At 46.7% G+C, this 18,384-nt stretch overlaps 1 protein-coding gene across 1 annotated transcript in view; it reads left to right on the top strand.

The window, feature by feature from the left end:
- The window catches only part of GDPD5 (glycerophosphodiester phosphodiesterase domain containing 5), a 104,113-nt gene that overhangs the window by 64,738 nt on the left and 20,991 nt on the right, over positions 1-18,384 (top strand). Inside the window, exons 3-7 of the mRNA XM_083881899.1 lie at positions 10,012-10,115; positions 13,571-13,664; positions 14,238-14,297; positions 16,886-16,984; positions 18,201-18,294. Of these exons, the coding sequence (XP_083738025.1) occupies positions 10,012-10,115; positions 13,571-13,664; positions 14,238-14,297; positions 16,886-16,984; positions 18,201-18,294 (451 nt within the window). The remainder of the gene's footprint in view (positions 1-10,011; positions 10,116-13,570; positions 13,665-14,237; positions 14,298-16,885; positions 16,985-18,200; positions 18,295-18,384) is intronic.

Below are 18,384 nucleotides of genomic sequence, written 5' to 3' on the forward strand. Positions count from 1 at the left end.
CTCTGAAGGTACCACAGGCTGGTCATACAAAGCAAGATTTTTCTAGACCCAAACTGTGTTTAATCTGGGGTGTAATCCAGGGAAAGTGGACGTTGGCACCAAGAATGGCATCAAGTGCCTCTTCTCCTGTCAGGATTTTTTCCTCCAGCACTGGCTGGTGATGCTCTTGCCCTTTCAGCCAGCACAGAAATCCTTGGTACATTTTTGTTTATTTTGTGCCAAGCATCATGACAAAATAGTATTTTTAGAATTTGTCTTGGAGACATTTGCTGCCAAGGGTAAGATGCAAGGGGAAAATTGTCCAAGGAATAAACTTACTGTCTGTTTCTTCTCCCAGTCCAATCTTTGCCCTTGGATCTATTTGACATCTATGTCAGATTATTTAGGATATTCTATAGAACATTTTACGACAGAATTCCTGTAAACAATTCTGAAATGCAGTTATTCTCTTTAAATAGGGATAAATGTTCAGGACTTCTCTCATCCACTGTTCTTCCTATCAAGTTGTGCTTATTAAACTCACAAACACCCCACAGGAGAGAGCTGGGGGCACATCTGAGCCTGAGCTGGACAAATGGCACAAGCAGTTTGGGGACAGAACAGGAATAGGATCAGTAAAGGCAAATAGGCAAATGTGGACCCTGGCACTGAGCGATCCATTGAGGTGCAGGGTGGTTAGATCACAGCTTTGACTGGGATAGGGCCCAAATGTCTTATTTCCACCTGGAGCCAGAAGCTTGACCATTAAGGAAACACCTTCCAAAATCCCGAGGATATGCACAAAATGTTCCTCCTGCTGATAATATTTTTTTTTTTCAGAGATTTCTTGAGTAAAATGTAATACTGGTTATTATATTAAACAGCCTTCATTGGCTATTTTCTTAGGTAGATTATAGTCTATTTTTTTTAAATTGAGGCTGCTTTTATTAAAGCTGTTTTTAATTCTAACCCCCTTGCCCCAGGATGCTGGTGCTTTAATTAAAGTGAACCATCAGCTGAATGCAAGTCGACAACATCATGTGCCTTTGCAAGGGACTGTCAGGAGGCTGGGATGAGTTAGCAGGAATAACACCCTCAGGAGGCTCTGAGGATGAAATCCTCCTGCTGCTTGATGCTGATGAGAGCTCAGCAGGGATGCTGGGCCCAGCAAGGTGCCCCTCTTCAGGCGAGCCTTGGACCTCAGCCAGTTGGTCTCTGCAAGAACCACGGGCTGTATTTTTTTTTCCTTCCCTAGATGAGGCTTATCAGTAAGGACTGAAAAATCTGGACCTGTTTAGTCTGGAAAAAATAGCTGTCTCCCCTTGGCCTCCAGGTATGAAAGTGTTTCGTAAAAATGGAGGTTGTAGTGCCTTGTTAGCATCAGGAATGGGTTTGGAATACTTGGATCATTCCATGAGTTTGTCCAGAAGCACTGGTTAGGTTGGCTGGGCAAATTCCAGTAGGTTAAAAACATGTTATCAGGAGCTGTGGAAGTAGAGTAAATCATGCTGTAGGGGATAGACTGGGGATCCCCTATCACTCTCTCCTGTTTCCTCATGAATCAGAGGCTCCCTCAGGGATTTTTGTTTACCTCTGCCTTGAATGAAAGAGGGAGAACGTAATTGCCGGAGGCGGAGCTGGTCCAGGACGTGATTATTGCTGCTCAAAGTCCCCAGGGGCCTCTAATAGCCAGAGAGAGCCCTGGCTCCAGCTGTGCTGCGTGTCTGGAACAGCGCAGGAATTCCCATCGAGGGTTGCCAGTGCTTTTTGTGGTGGATGCTGAGGATGCAGTGAAATGCTGCCTTTGTTTGGTGATGGACACCTAGGGTTAAACTGACCCTCTGGAGGAGTGTATGGGGAGGGAGGAGCAGGCAAGAATGGGTTATTCCTCAGTTTGGATCCCTCTTCTTGCTGTTCAGGCAAGGAAAACCCTGCTTTGCTCCCAGCTTTGCAAGCCGTGGAGCGTGAAGGGAATCAGCCCCACCCTTTCTGGTTGTGTTTTTGGAGGCTGGGAGTTTTGGAGGTGTTTTGCAAAGTGTAACACTGATATTTTTAGAGATTTGGCTCTCTTTTAGTTGCAGCTGTTGAGCTGCAGTTCAGCTCCAGCAGCCCCAGCAGGAACACATATTTCAGGAATATGTTCTCCGCCACTTTCCGTGACCTGCTAAATGGAATTGTAAATGGAGCGTGGCACAGCTCAGAAATCTCATTCATGGCCTTTCCTAACAAGGTGTGCAGAGAACCATTAGCCCAGTCTTTGCAATAATCAAACAAGATGTGCCTGAGATGACTTACTTAGGAAACATCTGGTTAAGTGTTGAAGCCTCAGCAGCCCGAGCAGCAGGGTTTTCTTTTCTTTGCTCCTTGCTTCAGGCCCAGTTTCTTCCTTTTTCTTCCCATTTCTATAATGATTGGTAGGTGCCTCTTATGCAAGACCACAGGGGTTACCAAGAGGTAAAAACCTTGGCAGTGTTTCTGAAGTGACCAGACTGGCTCAAATTGATTGTGTTCCCAAATTTATCTTTCCAGTTGCTCCATCTCCTGCCTGGAGAGGGCTGTTGCCACTGGGGGAAGGCAGAAAGTTGAGCATGAGGAATAAAAAGCAAGAGGTGGAGGAGGAGTTCAAGCAGAGCTTTGCACCAGATGGTCGTGATTGCTGGATGGAGAGGAAACAAAGCCTCTGGGCAGGTTAGGAAGTCCTGTGGGAGCTGCCTGACGCACTGTGGAGTCTTGCAGCCTCCTCCTACTCTCTTGGGCTCCTGAATGTTCAGTCCAAGTGAGGGATGAAAGGCTGATCCCTCTGCAGCCTGTTAGGTGAGGGAATTTCAGCCCAGGCGCCTTGGTTCTGCCCTGGATGTGCATGAGGTCTGTCAGGCCAACATTTGCCGCTCAATTATATTGATCTGCTCACTTAAATGCTTCAGATCCTTGGAGTGCAAGGTGCTTTGCATTAGTTCTGTCCCTCTGCAACACGAGATGGGGCTGCTGGTTGTGCTTTTGGAAGTGAAGGTTGATTGCACCCTGGGCTGTTACAATGATGACGCTGGATGTGGGGTTTCTTCTCCAGGGACACTTTGGGGAGCACATCTGAGCCGTGAGGGCTCCCTATAACCCTGGCAGTCTTAGAATAGAGAGAAGTGAACCCACTGGAGCCACCAAACTGCTTGTAGCAGGAGCCAGGAACAGAGGAGGAGGGGCTGAGAGCTGGAGTTGTGCAGCTGGAGGTGGGAGGAGATGATTTGGTTGCTCTAAGCAGCTAAGGAGAGAGTGACTGTAGAGAAGGTCACAGAAATGTGATTTTTTTGGTGTTGGAAGGCACCTTGAAGATCATCACATTCCAAGCCATGGCAGGGACACCTTCCACTGGACCTGGTTTCTCCAAGCTCTGTCCAGCCTGGCCTTGAGAACTTGAGCCAAGATGGCCCTTGGCAAGAGGCAGTGGGCACAACCTGCATCAGGGGAAATTCCAGTTGCACAGTAGGGAAGTTTCTCCCAGCGAGGGTGGTGGTGAAAGCCTGGAGAAGAAGCCAGAGGAGGGTGGGAATTCAGAACAAGCCACTGCTTTAAGGACTCTGCATTCACATACTGAGAGTTAATAATGAAAGTTTCTGACTTCGCCTTAGGAACTGAAGTGTTCCCATTGACAAAACACTCCAGCTGACACTTGTTCTGGTGATCCTCAGTTTCTCTTGGGAGATGGAGTCATCTTTCATCCTCAGAGATGATTTAATAACTTGCTTGAAGATAATCTTTTGTTTGTTTGGACAAGGAGCGACTGGGTAATCCCGAAATGAGGAATTGCGGCGTCAGGTTTTTCCTTTGTATTTGCTGGATAAATGTTAGCTCTCCTCCTTTCCTCTCCAAGCTAATATTGATAAATGCCTGCAGCAGATTGATTCTTGGAAATGGCAGAAAACAGTGGAGTGCAGACTCCTTAATAAACTCTTTGTTGGATCCAGGAGTGAATTAAAATGGTCTGAGAACACACTTTGAGTGATGATGGTGATGCTCCAGTCCAGCACCAGCTCTTGGATTTGTTCAGGACTGTGTGGCCATGATCCCTTAAAAAACTCCTTCATTTGCTAAAGCTTGAGCTGGTGGATCTCTAGGGACATGAGGATGGTATGCACTGCAGGGAGATAAAACACCTTTTTTTGTTGCATTTCTAAATCTGAGGGTGTGATAACTTGGATATCTCTGAATGTTGTCTGCACATAAACTTCCAGCAGGGAGATTTACAGCATGGAGCTGGAGGAAGGTTCCCCCACTGGATTTTGTTTGTGTGGTCAGATCCACGTGCGGCTGTTTTCCATCTGCTCGTGCGTGCCCTGCCCAATGTGCTGCCAGATTTTTGGGAGGGCTCAGGCTCCTTCCAGTTTTCTCTCAGCAGAAATTCCATCCTCAAGCCAAGATGCCCTTCAGCAAGAAATTGCTTTAAAATATTAGATTTTCTCTAAAAGGCTTCTGTTCTACAAAACTGGAGCTTTTTTGATTAAAAAAAAATAGAAAAGGAGAAGGGAGAGGAGGGGTAAGACATTGTTTAAAAGCTTCTTCCTGTTCTAGTTAGATTTTTATTTAGTTATTTCATTATTTTAATGAATGAACAGGAGGTTCACTGTGCTCAGGAGACAGAGGGTGGTTAGGGTCCTCCACAGGGACTGAAAGTCATGAATTCCCAGAGGCACTTTGGCTTGAATAAGAGCCTTCTTCGTGGTGGATGACTGGCAGCTCCAGAAACACGAGGGTCAGCTTCCTCTTCCCCCTCTCTCCTCCTTTTCCCCCCATTTTTTCTTCTCCAGTTTTTTCCCCTTTTTTTTTTTTTTTTTTTTTTTCCTCTTCTTTTCCCATTTTCCTCTTTTTTTCCTGTTGTTTGTTTTTATAAGAAGAATGCCCCAATTGCCACACTCATCTGACTTAAACTTCTGCACAACTTTAGTTTGTTCCCTCTGCCCAGTCTCAGTGGTGGCTCCTTGTAGAGTTCACAGAACCAAGGAATGGTTTGGATTGGAAGAGACTTTAGGGGTCATCTTGTTCCAACCCTTGCCATGGGCAGAGACACCTTCCACCAGACCAGGGCAGAGACACCTTCCATCAGACCAGGCTGCTCCAAGCTGTTGATATTCTCTGGTTCTCAGTCTTTGAAAGAAAATACCTTTTAATGAGGAAGATCCATCTGCTCTGAGGTGGATCTCCTCAATTCCAAGCACCCATAACCTCCTCCCTTTATTTAAGGTGGAATCTTTAGGTGGGATCTTTAGGGGGATTCAGCTGCTCTGGGAGAGCTTTGGGCTCAGTGGGTTTGACGTGAGCCCGGTGCAATCCTCACATTTGGATGTGAACCCAGGAGGGAATGTAAAATCCATCTGTTCCCATGTGAGCTGTACTGGGATGAACTGCAACATGCTCCAGCAGTGGCATTTGAGTTCCTTCAGAGGAAAGCTCCTGTGGATGCACATGTTGGAAAGGACCCAACTTCACCCACATTGGTGGAATGTTTGCTGCGAGCTTATCTCCATGGGAATGGAGCCCTAATCCATCCAGCACTGGCATTTCCTCAGACCCATTCCCAGTTCAAAGCAGGCTTCTCTCTTTCCAGTTCCTTCTGAAACTCTGTGTGGGCTCTGGGTGCCAGGGAGGATGCTGAATGTATGGGTTTGCTCAGGAAGGAGTTCTGCTGTTTCATCCTCAGGCTGGGAGACGTAGGTGGATCTCAGGGGTGCTAATTCTGTTTGGGATGAGCTGACAAGGACTCCAGCAAGCAGCACAGGTGCAGGATGGCATTTCAGGACTGGTGTCAACTGAGGTGACTCCAGCAGCTTCAATGGAGCAAAATCCTTCTGCTCTGTTGGCCCCATGGGCTGTCAGGGAATCAGCTGGCTCTGCCCTTGGATTTTCTTGGCTTTCATGGAGCAGACCTTGAGCCAAGAGTGTTGCACTGCCCCTGCTTCCCAGCTGGGTCCAAAGGAAGTGTGAGGGGGCAGCTGAGCTCATGGTGCAGCGTTTCAGCAACCTTGGGGGACTGTATGTGGCACTAAATAAGGAATTTAATATGGCCTCGCATGTTCAACTCTCTGTTTTGCCTGCAGGCCTCAGGCAGAGTTTGGGACAGACTTCTGATAGAGCCAGCTCAATTATGTAATTTAAATCAATCTTAATTATAAATATATTGAATTTATTTCTATAGCCTATAAATATTAATTATATTACTCTTAATATATAATATGAAGAATATTAATTGTATGGTTGAGCTTGATGATCTTGGAGTTCTTTTCTAGCCTTTCAAATTCTATGATTAATAATCCTATTAAAATATTTAAACCTCAGGAAGAGGGGCACATGTAAATGCAGTGATAACCACTTCAGATCAATGCAGTCCCACCCTGGACAGTCTTGAATTTTGAAATCTTAAGTGTTGAATATCTGTTCTAAGTTCAAATCACACTCTGAATCCTAATACAGTGTTGATCCGCTTTTTGGGAGGAAAATGGGCAATTTAGTGATTTAAAGGCTTGACAAGGAATCATCAAGTAGATATCAAATGGACCAGAGTGTGGCTTCTCTGGAATTTTCTGGAATTGTGTTGTGTTCAGCAGGGAATTCATCAGGCAATAGGTCTGGCAGACAAATCATAGATTGCAGAATGGTTTGGGTTGGAAGGGACCTTAAACTCATCCAGTTCCACCCCTGCCATGGGCAGGGGCACCTTCCACTGTCCCAGGTTGCTCCAAGCCCCAGTGTTCAACCTGGCCTTGGACACTTCCAGGGGTCCAGGGGCAACCACAGCTTCTCTGGGCACCCTGTGCCAGGGCTTGTCCACCCTCCCAGGGGACAATTCCTTCCCAATATCCCATCCAGCCCTGCCCTCTGGCAGTGGGAAGCCATTCCCTGTGTCCTGCCCCTCCACCCCTTGTCCCCAGTCCCTCTCCAGCTCTCCTGGAGCCCCTTTAGGCCCTGGCAGGGGCTCTGAGCTCTCCCTGGAGCCTTCTCCTCTCCAGGTGAGCACCCCCAGCTCTCCCAGCCTGGCTCCAGAGCAGAGGGGCTCCAGCCCTGGAGCAGCTCCGGGGCCTCCTCTGGACTCTCTCCAGCAGCTCCAGGTCCTTGTGCTGCTGGCCCAGGGCTGGGGCAGCTCTGCAGGTGGGATCTCACCTGAGCCAAGGGGCAGAGGCTAAACCTGCATTGGCCCTGCAGGTTGGTTTTGGCAGAGGATGAGTTTCTCAGGAGCTTCCTCTAAAGAAACTTTTTTTAGCAAGCCTGGATTTCCTGGTCAGAGATTTCTTTAGCTCACAAATGGTACCATGCTGGGAGGTGTCTCCTGGCATATGTGTGATCATCTGGAATGAAATAGGTGAGAAATTCCTGTTTCTAATATAGGAGGTTTGACTGAATTGAGGAAGTCCTTGTAGGAGGAGTTGGTGGGAGTGTGTGTGTAGCTGAACTTCATAACATCTCCTACAGATCCTGCAATAAATAAAATAAACTTCCTGAACCTCTCTGCTTTCCTGTGCCACTGCAGTCAATAATGCTTTGTCTGGCTTGGGGAGTTGCAGCAAAAGAGACTGGCAGAGGCTTCAGTTAACCAAAACTAATCCCTAAATTGGAAAATCTGTCCCCCGTGGTATGAATTTCCGTGCTGTTTTAAACGAGATTAAATCTTCAAGCACAAGAGTAGGTAAAATCCGTGAGCCAGCGTCACAGATGAATCAAACATTGGCTTTTCTGCAGCAAATTCCTTTCATATATGGTTTGGTTTTTGTTGTTGTTTTTTTTTTTTTTTTCCAAAACCCCCTAACCTGGAATTGGTTTCAGTCCCACCTGGCATGGGGTGGGGATTGGGGATGTTCAAAAGTGGTGGAGAATGTGCGTGAACCACTGATTTATTTATTTTTTTTTTTTTTTATTAAGGATCCTCTGATTTTAACGAAAAATTAAAAAAAAACTGGTAAACTACAGCTTGGTAAAATGTGTCTGTCTGCATTAATTTCTTTTTCGGGCCCTTCTGATGGTGTCTGTTGATCACTGAATCAGAGAATGGTTGGAAGGGACCTTAAAGATCCAATATTCTGTGTTTTTCTGAAAGCCACCAAGAACTGGGCTTGAACTCACTGAAGGATGCCTTGAGATAGAAGAATTTGCCTGCATTTTCACAAAACCAGCAAGGCATGGCAAGGGCGCCCTCAAGGACAGACCCAAAATAGCTTTTGGAGAGCTTTTGCCACAAGCTATGCTCCTTGCATGTAAATAAGGGAGGGGAAATTATGTTTATACATATATATATATATAAGGGGAAAAGAGCTCAAAGGTTTTAAAATGTTTTCCTCGATTTGTTTATCAAATCAGTGCCATCCAGTGCATGAATATCAGCAAAGCTCAGCCCTGAGTGACCTTTAAAGAGCTGGAGGGTGGGATTTTTTGTAGCAACATTGATCTTCAGCATAAAAAGTTCCTAAAACTTCCCTTACCTTGGAAAACCCCAAATATATGTGGGAATATAACCCATATTTAAGTTATGTGTGGAAGGAGGTGTTAGACCTAAATGGAGAGAAGGAAAGAAAATCCCAACAAACAATGGAGAGATTGAGGTTTGAGGTCTTGGAGATGTACAGGCTGGAAGGCATCCAGGAGGAGGGAAATGGGTTGGGTTGGAAGGGACCTTGAAGCTGATCCAGTGCCACCCCACCATGGGCAGAGACACCTTCCACTATCCCAGGTTGCCCTAAGCCCTGTCCAGCCTTTGGAACATTTCCAGGGATCCAGGGGCAGCCATGGCTTCTCTGGGTAAAATTGGGTGTCTTGATTTGGGTTATACAGCCAGGAATTTGGAATTTCTAGCAGAAAACATCATTTTTGGCACAACAAAAATGAAATCATTCCAGCCCTTTTTATTGCTTTCTTTTGGATTTTTTTTTTCTATGATGGAGGATACAAGGAGGAGCTGTAATCACAGGATTGGTATCCAGGGTGATGCATATTAAAAAATAGTCAACACACAGTTAAGTCGAAAACTCCAGCCCTTAGCATGGAAAGGGAGGCAAAAGCTAGTAGTTTTTAGTGTTTCTATTATCACTATATTGGTTACATTGTTTTGCATAATTAAAAAGCCAGGAGAGTTCACCAGAGAAAAGAATATTTTCCAAGAAGATCAATGTGTGCTCAGGCTCTGAAAGGGAATTATCGTAGAGTTGCTCATAGTCTTTTCCAATCTTCATCTTTCCTTGCTTGTTGCAGGAAGAGAAGATCTGTTGGAATATTTTCCATGCAGAATTTATTTTAGTGTTTTTCTTGTTGAAATGGAAATGTGTGGACTGATGAAGGCCAAGGAGTAAACCCAAGCAGGTTTCTCACAGCAAAATGGTGCTGGTGAGAGAGAGTTTGAAGATACAGATTGATGTCCTTGTGGTTTAGGATTTTACCCATGGTATTGGAGCAGGGGCACTGAACAGATTTATTTGAGGCATTTCTTCTGTGTGTGTTGAGTAAAATTTGAAGTGTCTGTGAAAGCTGAATGTTGGTGCTGGTGTGGTCTGTTTGCAAAACACTTAAACTATGTGGTGGTGGTGGGAGGAATAAATGCTGGGGATGGGTGGTTTGGCTCTGCAGGATCTGAGCACCTCAGGGGAGGAATAAGGAGTGGGAATATCCCTAATTCACTGTGTGATCTTCACCATGTGGTAATTACTTAGGCTAAGCCCCAGGGAGGGGAATATTCATGAGAATGCATAAGTTAATTAAACAATTACCTAAAAAAACCCCCAACTAAACAACCACCAGCAAAAACCCCTCACCAAACAAAACCCCAGCTCCATATCTGGAAATGCCCCCTCTTCCCTGACAGCTGGAGAAATGCTCTTCCAGCCCTCCATAAGATGAATTGACATAAATGACCCCTCTGCCCAGACCTGGGGGACAGGGTCGCATCCCCCAGGGAGCAAAGGTGTGAAATCTGCCTTTGGAGATGCCTCTTTACTCCACTTAGTCCCAACAGCTGGGATCAAACAGGATCCTATTGACACTGACTTCTCTTTTCCCCCACAGTGGGAGCGCCTCTGGTTCCTCATCCTCACCTCATCCTTCTTCCTCACCCTTGTCTGGTTTTACTTCTGGTGGGAAGTTCACAATGACTACAATGAAATCAACTGGTGAGTAGAGCTGCCCTTAGGAAATTTGGTTTTGCCATCGTGCACCTGCTTGGTGCTCCTTTGGATTCATTTGAAGCCTTTGGATGGAGCTGTAACAATGATAAAGGGTAAATGTAATGGGAAGTGGGGCTCAAGGAGGGCTGCTTCTGCCTGGTCTATGTGTGGGTGTAATGTGGCCTCACATCTCCACTTGGTGGCTGGGTTTTTTGTTTGTTTATCTTTATGGTTGGCTGGATTTGAAAGCAACTGAGCAATTTGGCTGTAACTATTCCACAAAATATCCATGGCAAAAATTCAGCCTGAAGCACATGGGTGTGGAAAATATTATACAAAGTTGGAAGGAACTGAAAAGGAGCTTTGCAGTGGGATGTGCTGGAATTTAGGGTGTTGCCAGCTGCCTCCAGTGCTGGAAATTATTCTCCCTTTTATTATCGGCAGCATCTTAAAACATTTTGACAGCACCTTAGGCTGTCTTCTAACCAAACTGCTTTGCCATCATCTTCTTGTCAAACATCAGATGTAAAGTGCATTTTAAAACACAGTGGGGAGCTGATCCCTTAAATAAATCATCAGCTTTAGATGCTGGAGCTGGGTGAGGGAGAGTGTTTACCAACAAGGAGATGTGAGCTGGCTCCTTCCAGGAGGAAATGGTTTTTTTCTCTTTGCTCACACCCTCACTGGGAGAAGTGAAACCATCACCATGGCTCTGGATTATCTACAACAGCAGCATGATGATAAAAATGCCTTTTTTAAAGTGGTATTTTGGAACCCCTCTCCTTTTCAATTTGTATCCTCAGTAAAGGATGTGGTTGCTCCAAGTCCACCCCAGTGCAAAGCCAACTCTCTCTGAGCTCAAAGCTGTGAAAGGGCTCAAAACAATCCTTCAGAAATGAAGGAAAGCCCTGGGAATGCTGTGAACGGGCACTGCAGCTGCAGTGCTGCCAAGTTTTGGGCCCCCAAATATTCTTGCAGGAATAGGGGGAGATGTGCAAGTCTGCTCTGGCTGCAAGAGGCATTTGGGATCTAACACGTCCAGATGTCACCTGCAGCCCAAAGCCTGTCCCTGCCATGCAAGCCAGGGAGCCGGAAGCACATCTGGATTGTGCCCAGCACTGGGAAAGGATTCCCTCTTGTGCACCACAGGTCTGGAAGAGGCTCTCTGGGTGGAAAACAGCATTTTCAGGCACTGCCACTCAGTGCTTTGTGTGTGCTGTAACCCCAGTCAGATCCCTGCTCCATGCACTGGCACCAGAGGTCGAGCAGGGTTTCCAGAAAACAGCTGTGGAAAGGCTGGGGAGGAGCAGGAGGAGAACACAGGGTGAGGTTTTAATTACAGCCATGCCACTTCCAGGCAAGGGACAGAAATAATTTCCATTGGGTCCGTGCAAGCTGAGCACAGCTGCATGGGCTCCATGAAAACAGAGCAGTTTTGGGCCAGACAGGGTGTGAAGGAGTTGAAAACATCATTTTATTCCCAGCAGGGCACTGAACCTGTTGCTGGTGAGGTACAGTGAGGTCCTGGTGTTTAGAAACAGCACCTTTGCTGTTCCTTTGTCGTTGTCACTTCTGGGTCGTGTTTTTGGACAAGATTTCTTTGCTGCTTGTTCCTGCTGCCTTCCTGTCTGCTCCACTGATTTATTGGCAAGCTGGGAGCTCCCCCAGAGGAGAGGAAGGGCTCCTTGGGGCAAACAGCATCTCTGCATGGGGCATCCACACTGAGCTACTGCCAGGACCTTCCAGAGGAAGGAGCTGGGAGAAGGAATTGCTGCGATATTGGTGTGAGGAGCTGCTGAGCTTCTTCCTGCCCTCCAGAGCTCATCCTTGGGAGTTCTAGCTTGTGTCACCTTCACGGAGCTCCTTCAGCCTGTCCCACAGGTGAAGAGAGGCTGGAGGTGTCTGTCCAAGGAGGGCCATTGGCAGCAGCAGGTCAGCTTGAGGCCTGGATGAAGACTTCTGCCCTCTCTGGGGCTTGTTCCAGCTCTGCACCACCCTCTAGGAGACTTTTCAACCCAAACCTCTGAGGGCCTTTCCCCCTCTGCCACCCTTGAGGAGGTTTTTTATCTTTTTTACCTGTGTGTCAGGCAGTTCGGGCAGCAGTTAGGTCATTTCAGCTTGTAAGGGCCAAAGGGATTATTCTGGGATTGAAATGGGCTTTACGAGGACAAGGCAGAATTGTGGCTCAGCATGTATTGCTTCAGGCTTTTAACCTTTTTTTTTTCCTCAAGGCTAAATATCAGCAAGGTCCTTGTTAGTGAGGGTGTTTTGTGCATCTGAAGTTAATTTAAAAAAAAAAAAAATTGCTTCTGGCATTTCCCTTTTTGGTGTTTATACCTGATTGCATTATGGTTCAGATCTGCACTGTCTGAGGTTTTACTGCACCAGAAGGCTTCACTCTAGCTCAGGCAGGCTGTGGGGGATGCTGTCATTTGTGAACCTGCCTGTGTTCCCTCTGCAGCAGGACCAGAAATGCAAGTCTGTGTAGCAAATGTTTTCCTCCTTGGTTTTGGAAAAAGCTCATCTGCTTCATAACTGCCATGGACCCAGCAATTTAAAACAATCATTTGCACATCAAGTGAAGGCCTGGTGCTCTCAGAGGGGCATTGAAGGGACATCAGAGCAAAAACTTAAATGGACTGAGAGCTGAGGAAGCTCTGGGGGGTGGCATCAGCAAAGACTTCAGAGAAGCCTTCTTTCCTTTATTCCCTCTTTTTTCCTGACAGCACGTCTGAATCCCTGCAGATCCCTGGTTCTGTGCTCTTTGGCTCCCTGAGCAGAACCTGGACATGGGCCATGCCTGTTGAGCCCGAGAATTTGCTTTCCAGGTCCCACAGGGGAGCTTTACTCCTGGACAGAATTAGAATCAGAGAATAGGCTGACTTGTATCACCTGGCTCTGCACAGGACAGCCCCAAAAATCACCCCAGAGTTTGTCCAAAAAGGCCAGAGGTTCTGGCTGATGAATGATGCTGGATTTGAGTGCTGGAGGGCAGTTTGAGTCTTTGACCTGCATTTATATAATGCAGCATTTCTGTCTGTTGTAACCAAAAAAAAAAAAAAAAAAAAGGCACCGAGAGGCAAAAAAAGATCCCAGCCAGGTCACTGAATGAGCTGATTCCACCCTGGAACCATCCCCTGCCCTTGTTGTGCCAAAGGGTTTGCATGGAGATGATGTCAACCCTAATCCAAGCCAAATTAGGGATGTTGTTTTGGATGGAAAATTTTGAATCCAGGTCAGGTCTGAATTCTCAAAAGATGCAAGAAGGATTCTGGGGTTTCTCTGCTTCTTTCTATCTGGTTAATTTCCATAAGGGATTAGAGCACTGGGTTGTCACTTGTGCTTTTTGCTGCCTATCTCTTTTCATGGAGAGATCTGTTTTCTAAAGTCTTCTCTAACCCTAGTGAAGCTGTTCTGGTGTTGAATCCCTTCTTAATCTGTCCTTCCCACTTCTCTTCCAGGTTTTTATATAACCGAATGGGATATTGGAGTGACTGGTCCATTCCAATCCTGGTTACAACTGCTGCTAGCTTTACCTATATTACAATGTTACTGGTGAGTAGAAGGAAATCCCATTTCTTTAGAGCTTTGTGAGTTGGCCCTTAAAAGGCCATGAGCTTCTCAGGCCATCTACAAGTTGAGGAGTTTTCTCTCAGAAGTGATTTTTCTCCCTTTCTTTTAGCCTTAAGTTGCATAAAATTAAAAGTGGGAAATTGATGGTCTTTGACCTCAGATGGTCAAAAGTAAAAGACAGATCCCCTCAGAGGAGGAATACAGCTCTTGTTTCCCATAGAATGGCCCAGTTTCACTTCTGGGCACAAGTGCCAGTTGTTTCCCTTCATCCCAGGGTGCTGGGACCTTCAGCGCGGTGCCCACTCAGGTGGCCACACATGAGCACTGCTTCCTGCAGCACCAGGAGCTGTGGGCCAAGCTCTGAACCCCCTGTACCTTGGAGGACAAAGCCTTTTCCTCCACATCCTTGGCTTTGGAGAGGATCTGCTGGCCCATCCTGCCTCCATTCCTGCCACCTCTTGGGGTTGTCCCCTCGGGTGGTGACGTGTCCCTGTGTGCCCAAACCCCTCAGGGTGATGCTGTGCCTCTGTCTGACTCTTGGTTTGTTCCTCGCAGATCCTGGCGCTGTGTCACATTGCTGTGGGACAGCAGATGAACCTGCACTGGCTGCACAAGGTAAATCTCAGCTCCAAGGGGAGCAGGACCTCGGGAATGTGGGACCCCGAGTGTTGCTTTTTTATCTTCTTTTCTTCTGTTAGAGCCAGGATTAAATGCTCAAGAGATGCAGTTTCATGTTCAGACTCAGATGTTTATTAATTCCTATCTATAGTACAGTCTCACAAGTTGTGAGTTCTACCTAACAAGGTAGAAAATGGCTCTGTCTCTATCTCTCTACAAGGTCTTTTAAGAACAAACTGTCCAGTTATGAGATGATACCCATATTATTTTTGCTTTTAACCCAATAACCAACCACTCATGGCCCGCAATGCAGATTTTTCTACCCAATTACAAAATACCACCCAGACCCATGAAGAAGGTGAAAGAAGGACTAGAATGCCCTAAATCCTCCATCTTGCTTTATATATATATATTACTATATTCTAAAACCTTAAACTCTCAGTGTTCCACCATGTGGTATCTCACACTTCTGTTCTAAACTACACACCCATAATCCTAGTGTTATCATTCAATTTTGGAAGACTTTTCAAAGGCCTCAGGTGAAATGCAGTGCTTGCTTGAGGGTCAGTGCCTGTTGGAACAGAAAGCCTGGAATTTCCAGTTTCCAGGGTTCCAACACCTGAGGAGCAGGTGGGGGTGCCACTTGCTGTCACTGTGTCTTTGGGAAGAGCCTAAAATGTCTGTGGTGCATGTGTGGCCTCGTGAGCAAACTGCTCAGGAGAGGCCATCAAAGCCTGGGGACAAAGAATTTGGTGAAATGCTTTTGGCCCTTGCTGATAGAGAGGCCACCTGTGGAGGTGGAGAAAACACCAGTGCTTAGAGCAGCCTGATTCCATCCCAGCTCAGGTGCTCCAGGAACCTCTCAGAGCTCCTTTCTGTGCTGAACCCAGCCCTGGAGAGGGGCTGAGCAGATGTGAGGCTGTTCAGAGTGTGCTTGGAGAGTCCAGCTGGAAAAGCCTTGGGAGGAGATGTAGGTGTTAAGGCTGAGGTTGTGCAGTGCGCAGGGTGAGGTTTGCTGGGCCCAAGGAGATTTGTGTGTAAAGCAGTTTGAGAAACGCTGCTATGAAACACAAGAGATTCGGAGCACAGAAAGGGAGGGGAAGGGTGTGCAGGGAGAGAAAATATGTTGGCAGGATCCCCTCGTAGCTGGCAATCTGCTAATTGGAAATGAAGGGACTAGTCCTGAATCTGCCAATACACAGCTCCTCCTGAAATCCTGCACGTGAGGATCAGAGCCTGAACACCTCTCAGGACAGGGAGAGCAGAGACTTCCCCGCCCTGCCTTTTTCTTTTTCTTTTTTTCTTTTCCTTAGAGATGATAGAAATCGTGCTTCCTCAGGGGAAGAGGATGCAGTCAGAGAGGGGGCAGGGACTGTCTGACTTCTGCTGCAAAATAAATTATCAGTTATTGAGTCTGACATATGTTTCTTCATCAGGGGAAGTGTTATTTTTCAGACATGCTGGTGGGCTGAGATGAGCAAGTCCAGAAGAGGGATGTGTTGGTGGAGATCACTTCTACCCTGTGGGCTCCCACCCTTCCTTCCCTTCTCCCAAAGCAGCCCCCTTTTCATCACAGCTCAGATGTGTTGCTCTGTCTCTTCCCTTCCCCACACCTCCCTCAACTTCCTAAGGAGGTTGAGATACAAGACTGGAATAAGTTAATATTTTTCTCTGAACTGTACTGAATTAACTTCAAATATAGAGGAAAGTGTGAGGCAAAGGCTGGTGTGGGCAAACCACACAGCTCCTTCCAATTTTCTCCTGTAATGCTGTGCAAAGAGCTGAGGGTTGTAAGCCAAGTGGAAGATGAGTGTGAGGGGATTGGATCTGATGGGAGGAGGAAAGGGAGGAGTGGAGATTTGTGTCCTGACACCTCTGTGCCCCACAGGATAGCCACACCAAGGGGAATTAGGGTTCTACAAAGAGGAATCTTGTTTACATGTGCCAGAGTGATTCTGTAAGTGTTGGGAATGTGAGATTTTATTTGCTGGTCTGAGGTATTAAACCTGAAATTGGCCGAGAGGAGCCCTGTGCACCTGACAGGATCTGTTCGTTTCTGGGGATCAATTTTCTGCCAAGTCTCCCCTGCGAATTTTGGATCTGCAGCAGCATCCTTTGGCAGAAGAGCAGAGGCTGAATAGCAGACACAGGCAGAACGTGGGGAATTATTTTTAGACAGACAGCCCAGATTTTCTGCCTTTACAGCTGGAGTTATTTCTGTGGCACTCCTCGATGGTTTGAACTTTTTACCTTCACCACAGAGGTCACGTCTTCATTTTGGCTGCTTTGCTCAGACCCCTGAGTGCTTCCACATGAGAGGGAAAGGTCCTGATGGGCTGGGTCTTGGCCTGTCACCTCAATGCCACCACTGTCCCATCCAGAGTCCCCTCCCCAGGCCCAGTATCTGTTGTAAGAGGTCACAATGTGACAGCATGTGAGCCCAACCTCCTTCCCTGTGAGTCTTCATGCTGCTTTTTTCAGACCTTTTATTACATGCAAAGGTTTTCTCTCTCCATTTCCCAACCTATATAATTTTTATAATAACCACAGTCCCCAGCCTGTAAATACCCTCTGATTTGTTGCAGATTGGCCTGGTGACAACCTTGATAACTACTGTGGTGACCATGTCATCGATAGCACAGCTTTGGGATGACGAGTGGGAGATGGTATTTATTTCATTGCAGGTAAGTTGTCTGCAAGGATGCTTCCCTGAGGGAGGAAAGGGGCCAGTGCAGCTGAATTCCATGGGATTCATGTATTTCTGTAGGATGAAGCCCTGTCTTGATGGTTGTCACACCCCAAATTGAAACCTTGGCAGTGAGAAAATTGTTTTAAGGAAGATTTGTGGTAACCTGCAGGGCAAGAGAAGTATGAAAGGAAAATATGTACAAACTTAATTTCTTACGTATCTGCTCTCTGTTCCTTTTTCCTCTCTTCCTCAAAAAAAAAAAAAAAAAATCCAAAAATATTTTGCCCATTTTTCTTCAGAGGTGACTGCTGACGTGTATTTGGGAGTATGCAAATCTATGCAAATACAGGGGGTGGAAATGGCATTCACACAAGTGACTAACATTTCTCAGAAGTGCTTTATTTTATTGGGGTATTTTTAAGATTCAGGCAGGGAACTGGAGAGCAGAAACATGATTCAGATGATATGTCTCCAACTTTGTGTCATGGTGCTGCACCCTGGTGATAGAGTCCAGTGTGTTCAGAGAATTTTAGAAGAGTCTGGGTTGGAAGGGACCTTGAAGCCCATCCAGTGCCACCCCCTGCCATGGGCAGGGACACCTTCCACTGTCCCAGGCTGCTCCAAGCCCTGTCCAGCCTGGCCTTGGGCACTGCCAGGGATCCAGGGGCAGCCACAGCTTCTCTGGGCACCCTGTGCCAGGGCCTCCTCACCCTCATCCTGATTTTTTTTCCTCATATTTTGTCTCAACCTACACTATTTCAGTTTAAAACCATTCCCTCGTGTTCTGTTGCAGCTGGGGCCTAATAAAGTCTGTCCACATTTTTCTTACAGACCCTCTTTAAGTCCTAAAAGGCCACAACAAGTTGTCCCTGGAGCCTTTTCCAAGTGAGCAGGTCTCACAGCCTGGCTCCAGAGCAGAGGGGCTCCAGATCTTGGAGCAACTCTGTGACCTCCTCTGGACTCTCTCCAGGACCCCTTTTTCCAAATAGCTGTGTTATTGAGGGAGAAACTCCCCTAAAAGGGGGTTAGAGCTTTCCTCCTTTCCCTTCAGAGCAGCCTGAATGCCAGAGGCAATGTCAGGATTTGGAAGAAGCAATGGCCAAAACAGCTGCAGGAGGCTGATGCAGAATCCACCTGCAAAATCAATGAATTTTCGAGATACTGGGGCTGTTTTTAATCACATTTTCCTCTCTTGTTCTTGTGCCCTGCAGGCCACAGCCCCTTTCTTGCATATAGGAGCCCTGGCAGCTGTCACAGCACTGTCGTGGTTGGTGGCAGGGCAGTTTGCACGGACAGAGAAAGCCAGTGAGTACCTCCTGTGTCCTTCCCTGCAGGGTGGGGAGAGGCTGGTTTTCTTGGTTCTATTATTTTCCCCCTGTTTCTCTTTTTTCCCCT

Source organism: Zosterops lateralis (assembly GCF_965231275.1).
Source record: "Zosterops lateralis genome assembly, chromosome: 2".
NCBI lineage: Eukaryota > Metazoa > Chordata > Aves > Passeriformes > Zosteropidae > Zosterops > Zosterops lateralis.